The sequence below is a fragment of the Myodes glareolus genome, chromosome 25 (genome assembly GCF_982192425.1).
Source record: "Myodes glareolus chromosome 25, mMyoGla1.1, whole genome shotgun sequence".
Lineage (NCBI taxonomy): Eukaryota > Metazoa > Chordata > Mammalia > Rodentia > Cricetidae > Myodes > Myodes glareolus.
The window spans coordinates 1,226,589-1,240,401 of NC_142050.1; the positions used below are offsets into that span (position 1 = coordinate 1,226,589).

At 42.1% G+C, this 13,813-nt stretch overlaps 1 protein-coding gene across 2 annotated transcripts in view; it reads right to left on the reverse strand.

Moving 5' to 3' along the window:
* Nucleotides 1-485: 485 nt before the first annotated feature.
* Nucleotides 486-13,813, reverse strand: part of LOC125402020 (protein lifeguard 2-like) — a 47,592-nt gene continuing 34,264 nt past the window's right edge. Inside the window, exons 7-11 of one of the 2 annotated variants that reach the window (XM_048436520.2) lie at nucleotides 11,475-11,512; nucleotides 11,302-11,389; nucleotides 8,305-8,394; nucleotides 5,999-6,046; nucleotides 486-583 (exon numbers count right to left, since the gene is read on the reverse strand). In XM_048436520.2, coding sequence (XP_048292477.1) covers nucleotides 506-583; nucleotides 5,999-6,046; nucleotides 8,305-8,394; nucleotides 11,302-11,389; nucleotides 11,475-11,512 — 342 coding nt within the window. In that variant the 3' untranslated portion in view covers nucleotides 486-505. Of the gene's footprint in view, nucleotides 1,195-5,998; nucleotides 6,047-8,304; nucleotides 8,395-11,301; nucleotides 11,390-11,474; nucleotides 11,513-13,813 lie in introns of both variants that reach the window. The other variant, XM_048436513.3, reaches the window with a different exon arrangement.

Here is a 13,813-nt window from a genome sequence, read left to right on the forward strand (position 1 = left end):
GATGGGGAGCATGACATTGTGCAGGCAGACATGGTGTTGGAGCGGAAAGTAATAAATCTTTCAGGCAAAAGGAAGTCAGCTGACAATCACACTGAAGGAAGCTTGAGCAAAAGAGACCTCAAAGCCTGTTCCCACAGTGACACACTTCCTCCAATACCACACCTCCTAATAATGCCACTCCCTTTGGGGGTCATCACAGATAGATAGAGAGAGAGAGAGAAAGAGAGAGAGAGAAAGATAATGGATTCATCCTATAACTTCTGTTCCTAAAGAACCCTGACTAATATAGTTGGCAGAGAGCATTGGTTTTCAGGCTAGAAACACTGCAGAGATTGGTTTCACAATAATATATGCAATACTACTTAACTGTACACAGAAACTGCTAAAATGAAAAAACTTTTGTATGTTTTAAAAACAATTATAAAAGATGCTTAGGATGTTATAAGGCCAGCAGGCCCAGACACTCAGAGGAGGTGGTCCATGAGTAAAGCACAAAAGTACAGGTTTATTGGTGGCATGCAGATGACACTCTGTCTTGAGCTTCTTTTCTCTGTACCTGATGAAAGAATTCTCTCCAGTCTAGCTGTGGAAAGTGGGAGAAACCAAGAATATTTTTGTTTGTCCTATTGTTAAAAAAAAAATCACATGCTAAAATAAAATACTCCCACAGAATGTCCAAATGAAGGCAAAGGACGTATTTGGGGTTTTCTTCAATCAGGTTTATTTATGTAGGGGTATTTACAGCTTTAAATTGTGCCTAGAAAACTTCAACAAAGCAATGGAAACCTTCTAAATGTATGTCAGTATATAATTAGTATACTCATTTTCTGAATTTATAGGAATCTGAAATGTTTTCATATAAATAAAAGTTTTGCTGTATGACAAGGGAAATAAAAAGTATAACACTAACCATTTCCTGAATTCTTCACTTTTTTGACATAAATGAATAAACAAATAACTATGGAAGGAACTGTGAGTGGTCACCACTGCGTGCCTGGGCCTAGCATCCCACGTTTCTTCTTCTCAGCATAAGCCAGCCTTGGTCATTTGCTATCGCCCAATCAGGTCCAAAATGAAAACGAAAAGGTTGATGATGTCCACATAGATGTTGAGAGCAGCAAAAATGTACTCTTCAGGGTCTATCTCATAATGGTAGTGCCCCCCAACCATCATCTGCACGTCCATTACCAGGTACTAGAAGAGGAGGAAGAATTGTCTATTTAGATGGGATCTACCAAGTAGGTGTCCTAAATGATGTGGGGAAAGTTACATTAAGAAAAATGTAGCAGAGTTGGTAGAGTACTTGAATGGCATACATAAAGCCTTGGATTCCAGTCCATGTACCACACATGCCTGCAATTCTAGAACACTGGAAATGAGATAGGAAGGTCAGGTCATCATCAACTACATAAGTTTCAGACTAGCCTAGGCTACATGAAACTATCTCAAAAGATAGGGAAGATGGGAGGGGGAAATTGAAGAAAGGAAGAAGTAAAATGATGCTGGAGGTCAGTTGTAACTGAATACATTATTAGAGCTTCAACCATTGTTGAAGTCATCATAGTTTACACTCTGAGAGCAAGTATCTCATCCTCCTGAAACCCACAGTACCAAATCTGTATACTTCCTTTGCACCATTTGTGAATGATGTGTCCTGTATCAAGACCTTCCCATTCCCCTGCTGGATCAAACTAAAGATGCTTCCCAGACTCACAGTAAGGACTGTTTTTTAACCCCATCCCCAAGGACTGTTTTAAGAACTTAAATTACACATCAAACCTCACACTTCAAAAACCTGTACTCTACAAAATTGGAAAATCAAAAAGAAATGGACAATTTTCTCAATAGATACCACTTATCAAAGTTAAATCAAGATCATATAAACAATTTCAATAGACATGTAACTGCCAGGGAAATAGAAACAATCATTAAAAGTCTTCCAACCAGAAAAAACGCCCAGGGCCAGGTGGTTTTTAGTGCATAATTCTACTAGACTTTCAAAGAAAAGATAATACCAGAACTCCTCAAATTGTTCCACAAAATGAAACAGAACATTGTCAAATTCATTTTATGAGGCCACAGTCGCCCTAATACCAAAACCAAAAACTCAACAAAAAGAGTTACAGACCAATTTTACTCATAAACATCGATGTAAAAATACGCAATAAAATATTTAGGAGCCTAATCTAAGAACACATCAAAAAGATCATCCACCATATAAACAAACCGAAAGGAAAAAAAAAAAAACAGCATCTCATTAGATGCTGAAAAAGCCTTTGATAAGATGCAACACCCTTCATGAGAATAGTCTTGAAGAGATCAGGGGAGAAAGAGATACTTAAACATGATAAAAGCAATATACAACAGGCAGATAGCCAACCTCAATAATTAATAAATGGGACCTCATGGAACTGAAAAGCTTCTGTAAGGCAAATGACACTATCATAAGGACAAAATGATAGCCTACAGAATTGGGAAAAGATTTTTACCAACCCCATATTGGACAAATGTCTAATATACAAAATAAATAAAGAACTTAGGAAATTAGAAATCACAAAAACAAATGATCCAATTTTAAAATGGAGTACAACTATAAACAGAGAATTCTCAACAGAGGAAAGTCAAATGGCCGATAAACTCTTAAAGAAATGGTCAACAACATTCTTAACCATCAAGGAAATGCAAATCAAAACTTTGCCTAGCAATATTGGGAACATGGAGGTGGGAGAAGGGAGGGTAGAAGAGGAAGAGGAGGGGAGAAGGGCAGGGCGGGGAACTTAAAGGAACAAGATAGATGGGATGGAGGAAGGACAGATATGAGAGCAAGGAAAAAGATATTTTGATTGAGGGAACCATTATGAGGCTAGCAAGAAACCTGACACTAGAGAAATTCCCAGGAATCCACAAGGACGACCCCAGCTAAGACCCTAAGCAACAGAGAAGAGTGTGCCCAAACTGGCCTTGTCTTGTAGTCAGATTGATGAGTATCTTAAATGTTACCATAGACCCTTCATCCAGCAACTGATGAAAAGAGAGGCAGAGGCCCACATCGGAGCACTGGACTGAGATCCTAAAGTCCAGTTCAAGAGTGGGAGGAGTGAGAATATGAACAAAGGGTTCAAGACCATGATGGGGACACCCACTGAAACAGTCTACCTGAGCTAATGAGAGCTCACCAACTCCAGTGGAACTGGGAAGGAATCAGCAAAGATTCAAACTAGTCCCTCTGAATGTGGTGACATTTGTATGACTGGGACAGACTGCAGGACCACTGGCACTGGCACTGGCACCAGGATTTATCCTTACCACTTGTATGGCTTTTTTGGAACCCATTCTCTTTGGATTGGATACCTTACTCAATGTAGATATAGCAGGGAGGGCCTTGGACCTTCCCCAGAGCAATGTGCCACTCTGAGGAGTGGATGGAGTGGGAAGAATAGGTGGAGGGAATGGGAAGAGGGAAGGGAGTGAGTGTTGGGGTAAGGGTCACTTGTTCTTCTTAGCCACCCAACCACAAAATACCCACTCAGAAAGCCATATGATTTGCAATACTGTTTGGCCAATAGCTTAAGCATATTTCTGGCTAAACTCATATCCTAAACTAACCCATGTCTATTATTCTGTATATAGTCATGTGACTGTGGCTTACCAGCTAAAGTTCCCAGTATCTGTCTCAGGCGACAGATCCATGGCTTCTCCTAACTCCGCCTTCCTCCACCCATGCTATAGGTCAAGCCAGTTTTCTTTATTCATTAACCAATAAAATCAACCCAGAAGGACACATAGGACAACACATAGTTCCCTCTGACTCTGTTGCCTGATTTGGGGACCTTTTCCTCTTCAAGGATTGCCTCATCCAACCTTAATAGGAGAAGAGATGCTTAGTTTCACAGCTACTTGATATCCACGGGGGGATCTGCCCTTTTCTGAAGAGAAATGGAGGAGAAAAGGGTGGGGACAGAGGGAACGTATGGGGAAGGGACTAGAAGGAGAGGAGGGAGGGGAAACTGCAGTCAGGTTGTAAAAACAAAGTGTTGGAAAGGAAGCTAATGTGGGTCACTTAAAACTTGGTGATACTCTCAGCACTCAGGCAGAAGCAGGCAGATCTCTCTGAGTTCAAGGTCAACTTGGTCTGCATAGCGTGTTTCGGGCCAGCCAGTGTTACATAATGAGACCTGTCTTCGTATTGTTCCCCTTGAAGCCTGAGAAGCCTCAGTAGGTACAAGGACTTGCTGCCAAAGCATGATAACATAGAATCAAATCCTCAGTACCCATGTTTTTTTAAAAAAAATCATGTCCACCCATGTGCCTGTAACTCCAGAGATGTTGAAGGCAGAGAGCAGAATTACTGGGGCTTGCTGGCTATAGGCCCAGGTCCAACTTCAGTGAGAGACCCTATCTCAAAGGTATCAGGGAGAAGAGTAGAGCAGGACCCCACTGTCCTTCTCTGGCTCCATACATGCTTACCAGCACACACATATTTTCTTTCTTCTTTAACAACTCCAAGGAACTTTGAAACCCCAACAAGTCGGTATCAGTAGGGGAAACCTTGCCTGACGTGGGAAAGGCCCTGACCCTGAGTTTCATCCACAGTGCAACACACACCACTTTTTAATGCAATGAGAAGTATTGATAAAAAGCATAAGATAGAAAAACACAGGCCTAATTAAGAATAAATTTGACACAGCTCTGCTAATACCCAGAGACCATTGTTGTCAAGTAAAAGGCTAAGGTAAAATATTTTACACCATGTGACCACCTCAGTGTAGAGGGTCATGCTGTGATGTCTAAAGAAACTCCAGCAGGGCTCCTAGAATCTGTTATCAGTCTTTAACTCTGAGCAATGGGGAGAAGGGAGTTTCGCCTTTCCTTTTGCAGTCCACTCTGTTTGAATTTTAAAAATATCCACATGTATTACTTTTAAAATCTTATAATAACTGTAAAACTGTGACAGCAAAAGACGATACTAAACAGAAAGAAAGGGGTTACCAGATGCATCTGAAGTGGCCTCTACCAGTTCTCTCCACAGCTTTGGTCTGAGCAAATGAGGCCACTCTGTGCGGCAATGAGCACCAAGGCTTCTACACAATCCCTTCTCTTTTCAAATATTAACTCTTTGAAGGTGATATTTTCCTGTTTTGTGAAATAATCCTTCCACAAAGGATTGTGTGGAACAATGTGCTGCTGTGGAGTAGTCCTTCAGTACACCATGATTGGTTTAATAAAGCAGCTACTGGCCAATAGCTGGACAGAATAAGGTTAGGTGGGAAAACCAGATTAAGGACACTGGAAAGAAGGACAGAGTCAGTGGAGTCACTGTCTAGACTCTCTAGCTGCAGGGATGGAGGGGCTGTTCCAGACCCTGCCCTCAGCACACCAAACAGCAGCTCCCAGAGCTGCCTCATTCCAGACTCTACCCCGTGTTCTCTTTTTCTGCCTTCCTGAAGGCCATCCAGGGGTGCTTTGATTTTTCATTGCCCTGTTTATAAAATCTGGATTTATTAATTTGGTTTGATTTGACTTATTGCATCAGCAACAGAGGAACCCAGCAACCAGGGATCCAACACTTATTAGTCACCAGCAAGATGCGGAGAGGAAACAGGAGGTACAAGATGAAAGAGAGAGGTAAGTTCCATGTGGCAGAATGTAGATTAATAGAAATGGGTTAATTTAGTTGGAAGAGTTAGTAACAAGCCTGAGCTATCAGCTGAGTGTTTATAAATAAGTTTCTGGTTTGGGAGAGGCTTCTGCCTACATTGCATTTTGTGTTTGTACTGTGTTGGGGACCAAGCTCAAGGTCCTATGCTAGGAGAACAATCTACCCCTGATGTACAGCCCCAGCCCAGGAATGTGATGATTTCATAGATTAGAAAGGCCATCCAGCTCTGCTGAGTGAATTGTTGGAGTGTTTCTAGTGAATCGTTGGCTCCACGGACCAGCACCAGGCCTGGGAGTGTGTACACCATGGTCTTCAGCACTGAGGGAAAATAGTACCTACCATGGAGAAGATCAGTGTTCCAACTGCTGAATACACCAGATGTAACCACTGCACAGAAAGAAAGAGGTACAGCTTAACAAGATTGGAGTGCCAGAAGTTCTTCCATGAGTCACCACCCTCAGATAAGGACCCATTATGAAGGCAGGCAAGCCTGTGGGAATTAGCCTCTTCTCGACATAATCACCAGCATCGCCACTTTATTACAATAAACACTCAAAGTACGTGCTGATCTTCACCATCACTAAGTGAGCACTTCAAATTCCATGGGGGCAGTGTGTGGACAATGCATTACAAATGCTCCACTTCCCATCCCATTTTCAACAACCCTTCTAGAGACTCTGCCTGCCCTCAGTCCATGGCCTGAGTGGTTCTGGAAATATAATGATCACATGCTCCCTATGTGGAGAGTGTGAGGAAAGAGAACAGAAACCACAGAAGCCCCTGCAAGCAGTGGGTTGCTGTGCTGGGACCTGCAGTTGGTCATGTCTGTCAACAGGCAATTCTTGACCTTTACTGTACAAGTAGAAATGACTAGTCACCCCAGGCTCATACACAAAGGTGGGATTGCTGGTGCTAGACTCTTAGGTTCTTTTCAGGCCCATGAAATTCCTAGGACTCTGACTGGTATTTTTCCCTGATCAGAAAATATGAGATATATCTGAACACCCAGGGTTTGGCTCACATGGGAAAAAGATAAAGTAACACACACCTGAGAAAAAATGTAGCATAAACTCTTGAGGAGGAGGATTGGCTGAGATCCCCATAAGAAGTTCTTGGTGAAGAGGGGAGACAGTGAATCATAGCACAATCTGCCAACAGGAGAGCTTGAGGGGGGGGAAGACACCCAGAATCCAGAAGATTCAAAGTTGCCTATGTCAAATGCACAGACTTAGGATAAGAACCTTCTGCTGTTGCTTGACTTGACTGTAGCTTGGAGATATTTGTGAGAATGGGAGTGAGATGTGTCTGTCTTGTAGGAAACACAGCCTCCACAAGTTAGGGATACTGTAAAGGCCTATGGAACCTATGGAGTAACAGTAGAGTCATGGTCTTTTAATATGCATATTTATGCCAGGTGAAGTGGTGAACAGACACCTGGAGTCCTAGCACTTTGGAGGCAGAAAAGGGTGCTATCTGTGAGTTTAAGGCCAGCCTGCTCTAGACAGTGAGTTACATGCCAGCCAGGGCTACACCGTGTGACTCTCTCGAAAAGGTAAACAAGGAGGCAAAGCCACAAAAACAAAAACACACAAGGTACATCTTTGTATGTCTTAGAGTTTGTCTGCAAAACATAGATACCCTCTCCCTAGCTATGACAAATATGCTTATTTATCAGACCAAATGAACCCATACAGAACTCTGAGTCACATGTCTAAAGGTAGGTAAAAAATCTACTTGCTGCCAAATAAATGGTTTGATTCAGAATTTGAACAAACTGGTCTTGGAACTTTAGTCAAACACTTCCAGGTCTCAATATAAAGTACTCCTGGACAATATAGGGCATATAATATATAGCTTTCTCCAGTTCTGCTCCAGAGACAGACCATGCACAAAGTAATGGAGATATAAACACTGCCTAAAAGTCACACAAATCTGACATCCATGATACTTCTGCCCCTAATTCCCTGGGGACCCTGAATGAATTAAAGTTCGCTGAGCCTATAAAATAAACAAGGAATATTGTTCAGGAATGTTGTGACAGTTGAATGTGATAGCTCAGTGAAAAATATGCACAAGATCTATGTGTGACACTTAGAACTCGATGAAAGAGAGCTGGGTAGAGGCTAAGCAACCTTCTGTGGGTGATGCTGGAACCTCAAGCTAGAGGAACTTTTCTCCCACTTCTGCTTCAAACAATAGCACCTGTGTGCATGAGAATCATTGTCTGCCACATAGGACAGGGTCCCCCTGACCCTGTTGGGGAAGGACAACTGCTGTCTCAAGCAGGGGGTCAATATTCACACATTGCATTCCTGTCTATAGTACTCTCCACAGATTCCTGTGTGTGCAACTAAAAAAGACTTCAATACACATTCAGACAACAGGACAGGAGTATAGTGTGCCCTGCTCAGCTGCTGGACTGTGCAAACTGTGAACTACTGAAGACTGTCTTTGATCTCAGGGATTTTTTTCTAAAATCTGGGAGTGTAGCTCAAGGGTTGACTGTAATTCCATCACCACAGATAACAAAGTGATAATAATTAAATCCAATACCCTGTCTGCTTCTCAGAGGACTTGTACTGACACAGCCAGCACTTCCCTCATCTTGAGTACTTCTTGAAGATTTCAAAATGGCAGTCACTTACGTATGATCGTATAACGAGTGCGATAATCCCATAGATCATAAACACAACGAGGAAAACAAACATCACTCCATTTAGCATGGTGAAATCCCACTGGGGAGACATAAATAGCAAGCATGACTTCATTATCATCCAGACAGGATCTCAAATGTTTTAAGATGCATTTTCTACCCCATGCACAATTTGCCCTGGCTTTTTCTTAGGATGGGACTGCCTTAGCCCAAACACTGAAAATTGCCACATAAATGATAAAACTATCACAGTCCTTGCAATTTTCTTCAGCGGGGAGGAGATGTTGGAAGTTAAAATAGTAAGAGCCAGGAGTTGATAATTTTTTAACTGGGTGAAAGATACATGAGAATTCATCATATTTATTCTACTTTTCTATGTATAAGAATTTCTTCCTTAAGATGTGAGAGCTAGCTAAGAATATGCCTGAGCCATTGGCCAAATAGTGTTGCAATTAAAAAAAGAATTTCTTCCTTAAAACCAGACATGGTAGCACACACTCATAATCCCAGGACTTGGGAGGTAGAGGCAGGAAGATCATGCTCAAGTATATGACAAATTCATATATAAAATTCATATAAAAAGATAAATTAATTGAAGCATAAATTTGTATGTAGAATGTGATCATAACTATTCATATTTAAAGGACACATATACATAGAAAACATTAAGAAAATGAAAAGGGTTATTTCATTATGTCATTGGGTCTCTTTCAAATTTGTATGCACATATTTTCATAAAATACCTAAGTATAGGTTCAAAAATTACTGTTATGATTATTTTATAATGTTGGCATTTATTAATGTGAATAAATTGGCTTTGTCTTTAAAGATTAGTGACCATGTATTTTGTTGTTCTTTTTATTAAAAGGGCTGAAATTTTTCAAATATTAAAAACATACAAGATATTTTCTTGCATTTTTCCTCCATCCTCAATGTACACAACATTAGTTCTTCCCATTTTCTTCTTAGACCTGTAGCCCCTTCAACCCCACTTAGGATTCAGGAGGGATCTCTGTCATCTCTGGTCAAACTCAGTATCTGAGTCACACATCTGGCCTGGACTTTCAGCTTCAGGGACACAACAGGGACTCAGCAAGCACAAAAAAAACAGGAAAAGAAATGATGTCTCTGCTACCAGCCCCTCTTTGGCTCTCACCAAAACTCACAAAACTCCTTCCAAACTCCCAGCCTTCACCTTAGATTAAAAGGCAAGCAAAAGCCAAGAGGCTGAGCATCGTGAATCTGCATGAAATTATCATTCAACCCAAAGGAGCTGATCTGAGAATGGAGTCTGGTTATATTTAAATCAAGCTGGCCTTCTGGTTAATTTTTCCCTTTAAGGGATAGCTTGGGTTCATTAGGAAACTCGGCCCTTGGGAGCCTTGTGGAGGGAGGAACCTGTGTGAACGCCCAGCACGTGTCTTGTGGAGGGAGGAACCTGTGTGAACGCCCAGCACGTGTCTTGTGGAGGGAGGAACCTGTGTGAACGCCCAGCACGTGTCTTCATCAGAAAACACAAGTGTAGTCACTCATGTGCAAACACACTTGGAGTCGTCTTTAAGGTGTTTTTCAACAGAATGTTTTGTTTCATGAACTCAGGTCATTCTTTACCTGAGAGTGATTTAAATACCATGGGAATTTGGGGGGAAATGCTCTGACATTTAAAAGGCTTTAAATAGCTCAATGAACTTATGCCTGTATCAGAAGCCCACCTCACTCACTGTAGGAAGGCATGTCTATTCCCACATAGGATGGCTAATATTAGGACCATCCTTGAGATAGCAAATACTGATATGATTGATTCTAAATCAATTAATTGAAGCTCTACTTTGTGTGTATGTGTGTGAAGTCTCAGATCCACTTCAGGCTTTGTTCCTTATGATTTGAAAACAATCTCCACTAGGGCATAGAGCTCTGAAATTTAGGCTAGGGGATTGGCCAGAGACTCCAGGGAGCCAGTCTCTACTTTCTCAGAGCTGCGATTACAAAGCCATACCACCACACCAAGATCTTTACATGGACACCAGGGATCAAACTCAAGTCATCATGTGTACACTGCAATCACTTTACTGACTGAGCCATCTCCCCAGTCCCTGAACCATTACTTTTGATACAACTTGTCTAAATATTTTAACAGCTCCCTCTACCTCTTGGGACCTTCCTTTTTCCATCCACAAAGTCTAAGATCTGTTCTTATATAAAGTTATGAGGTTTGCCAAACAATAGAGAAAATATTCCTCTTTAGTTGTTAAATGGACTAAGGTGACACCACTCACTAAATGTCTATAAATGAAAGACAGCGGAGAGAGCCAAATGAAACCCCCAGAAGCATCTTAAGGCTGGAGAGACTCTGACATCATGGTTAAAAAGAAATGGCCATTGGTTGGAGTGTGGCTCTGTGTGACATTAAATAAGGCCCTCAGTCAGTCCCTAGTACCCCACCAAAATAAGAGCAGTTGTGAATTATTTTGGGGGTTAATAGTGCTTCTGAGTCCTCATACCTGTGAGAATCTGAGAATTTTGAACTGCCATTTTGAAGTAGGGCCCCAGCAGGGAACACAGGATACACTCAGTGGCAGTGTAGAGGAGGTAGTTGGTGTGTAAAGACCCACCTCCAGAAGAAGGATGGAAGGGACTAGGTGAGCAGCTGTGGCTGCCTGTAGGACCCAAGGAACAAGGACATAGAAATCCTGGAAGATGGGCTGTCAAGCTGGCCATGTTAAGACAAGCTGCGAGTTAATTTTGGTAATTAATGTGGCTAGCTAAAGAGGAATCTGTAGGGAGGACACCATGGGAATAAGTGCCTCTCTCCTCTGTCCCTCTGATTTCCAGCTGAGGTTCCCTGGCCTGACTGCTGACAAGGCAAGAAAGTCATGCTGAAGAGGCCCATAAGACAGTGAGGCCGGTGTGGATGAGAATGGACTGGGAGGGACACAGGAACACAGCCAGAGGCATCCTTATGATAGAGAACTGTTTCAATAATACGTACTTTTGTTTGCAGAGCAAATAAAGTAAGCACTAATGTCACCAGAGTGGTTGCTCCCGCTGCCCATAGTATCTCTTCTGCTTTGTAGAAACTAGAACCAGAGATTGTAGTTACTGTTCAGATATATTCAGAGAAAATCATACACAATAAAATAGAAATATGGATTAAAGACTTACATTGACATGCTCCCTAGCATGAGACCTTCCAGAAGTGTCTAAAAACAAAATTCACAGTTAGTCAGCAGCCTGTTTCTCCAAGCATTAGGACAAGTCCTAGACTGCAGAAGTGACCAGTCATGTGTGCATTTGGGCAGGATCTAGGGAGCAAGTGGGGGAGGTGAGCACAACCCCAGGGCCACAGCTACAAAGTGGTTAACAAATGGTACAACTAACTACTCCTACACTCTCTACTATCTACTAACTAACTAACTACTCCTACACTCTCTACTACCTACTAACTAACTAACTACTCCTACACTCTCTACTATCTACTAACTAACTAACTACTCCTACACTCTCTACTATCTACTAACTAACTAACTACTCCTACACTCTCTACTATCTACTAACTAACTAACTAACTACTCCTACACTCTCTACTATCTACTAACTAACTAACTACTCCTACACTCTCTACTATCTACTAACTAACTAACTACTCCTACACTCTCTACTATCTACTAACTAACTAACTACTCCTACACTCTCTACTACCTACTAACTAACTAACTACTCCTACACTCTCTACTATCTACTAACTAACTAACTACTCCTACACTCTCTACTATCTACTAACTAACTAACTACTCCTACACTCTCTACTATCTACTAACTAACTAACTAACTACTCCTACACTCTCTACTATCTACTAACTAACTAACTACTCCTACACTCTCTACTATCTACTAACTAACTAACTACTCCTACACTCTCTACTATCTACTAACTAACTAACTACTCCTACACTCTCTACTACCTACTAACTAACTAACTACTCCTACACTCTCTACTATCTACTAACTAACTAACTACTCCTACACTCTCTACTATCTACTAACTAACTAACTACTCCTACACTCTCTACTATCTACTAACTAACTAACTACTCCTACACTCTCTACTATCTACTAACTAACTAACTACTCCTACACTCTCTACTATCTACTAACTAACTAACTACTCCTACACTCTCTACTATCTACTAACTAACTAACTACTTCTACACTCTCCCTAGAGCTGATGGAAGAAAATGCTCTCATTAGTAAGAACTTCCAAGCTGCAATAACTTCCACATATTCAATGCATGATCTATGTACTAACTGTGAGTGAAGAAACCAATGTAAAAGGTTCGTTTGTGAACCGTATCCTCATTAGTCAAATGGGGTCTTCCACACACTGTCTACACAGTTCATCAGAGCATGTGCTGTTCCCATTATTGCTTTGCCCACACTTGGATAATGCCATTTTCTGTGTTCCATGCTAACATAAAATATTTCTTCGGAACTCAGACCTGGAATCAGAACTGAGATCACAGTGTCAAGACATGGTAGTGCGGGGAAGTTCCTAGCAGAGATGACAACACAGGGCTGATGTCCTGAAGGATTCCCTCTACCTAGATGGAACCGGGATGTGGGCAATGTGGGAGAGAGGTGGCACTGAGATCCAGTGGGCAAGGAAGCCTGAGCGTGAGACTAAGATAGAACTTGGCAAACCCACAGTCAGGCTCAGTACCACAGACAGTGAGCAGCTGTTAGACTGAAGAGGTTTCCCAGCCCAAAGGACCCTCAGGAACTTGATGATCTATGGGAAGGACAAGGGGAGTCCTCTGGTCCCAGAGATCAAAAAGGAGGGCATGTCCTAAGCAAAGTGCTGACACTATACTGGCTTTGAAGTTTCCCAATGCACCAGAGGCTGAAAGAGAAAAGGGACCCAGAAGTCCTCAGCCACTTCTCTGGCCTTCCCAGACCCAATGGGTGAGTGCCTCATGCTGTACTTGGTTAATGTAGCTAAGAAGGTAGCTCTTATATCCACCAGAGGAAAAGATTTATTCTATGTACAAATAATCCCTCAAAAATGTGCTTGAGAAGCTCCATGGGAGTGGGAGCTGATCCAGTCCAGGGACATTGGCAGACCAGGATTGAGCCAGTGACCTGGTTCGGAGCAGACCTGAGACAGCGAACTCCACCAGAACAGGTACAAGAGTGAGTGAGCCAGAGCCAGAGACAGCTGAGGGTCTGGACATGAATCTTGGTCCTTCAAAGGAGTAGACCTAAGCCAGGAGCCCTGTGGGTCTGGACCTGAGTTTAGGACCTCCAAGGAACTGGGCCTGAGCCAGGACCTCTGCCAGTCTGGCCATGAATCTGGGACCTGTAAGGGAATAGACAGGAACCAAAGATCTCTGTGGGTCCAGGCATGAGTCTGGGAACTCAGAGGGAGTAGACCTTTGTGGGGCTGGGCATTGGTCTGGGACATCAAAGGGAATAGGCAAGAATGAGATTTCTGTGGGTCTGAGCAT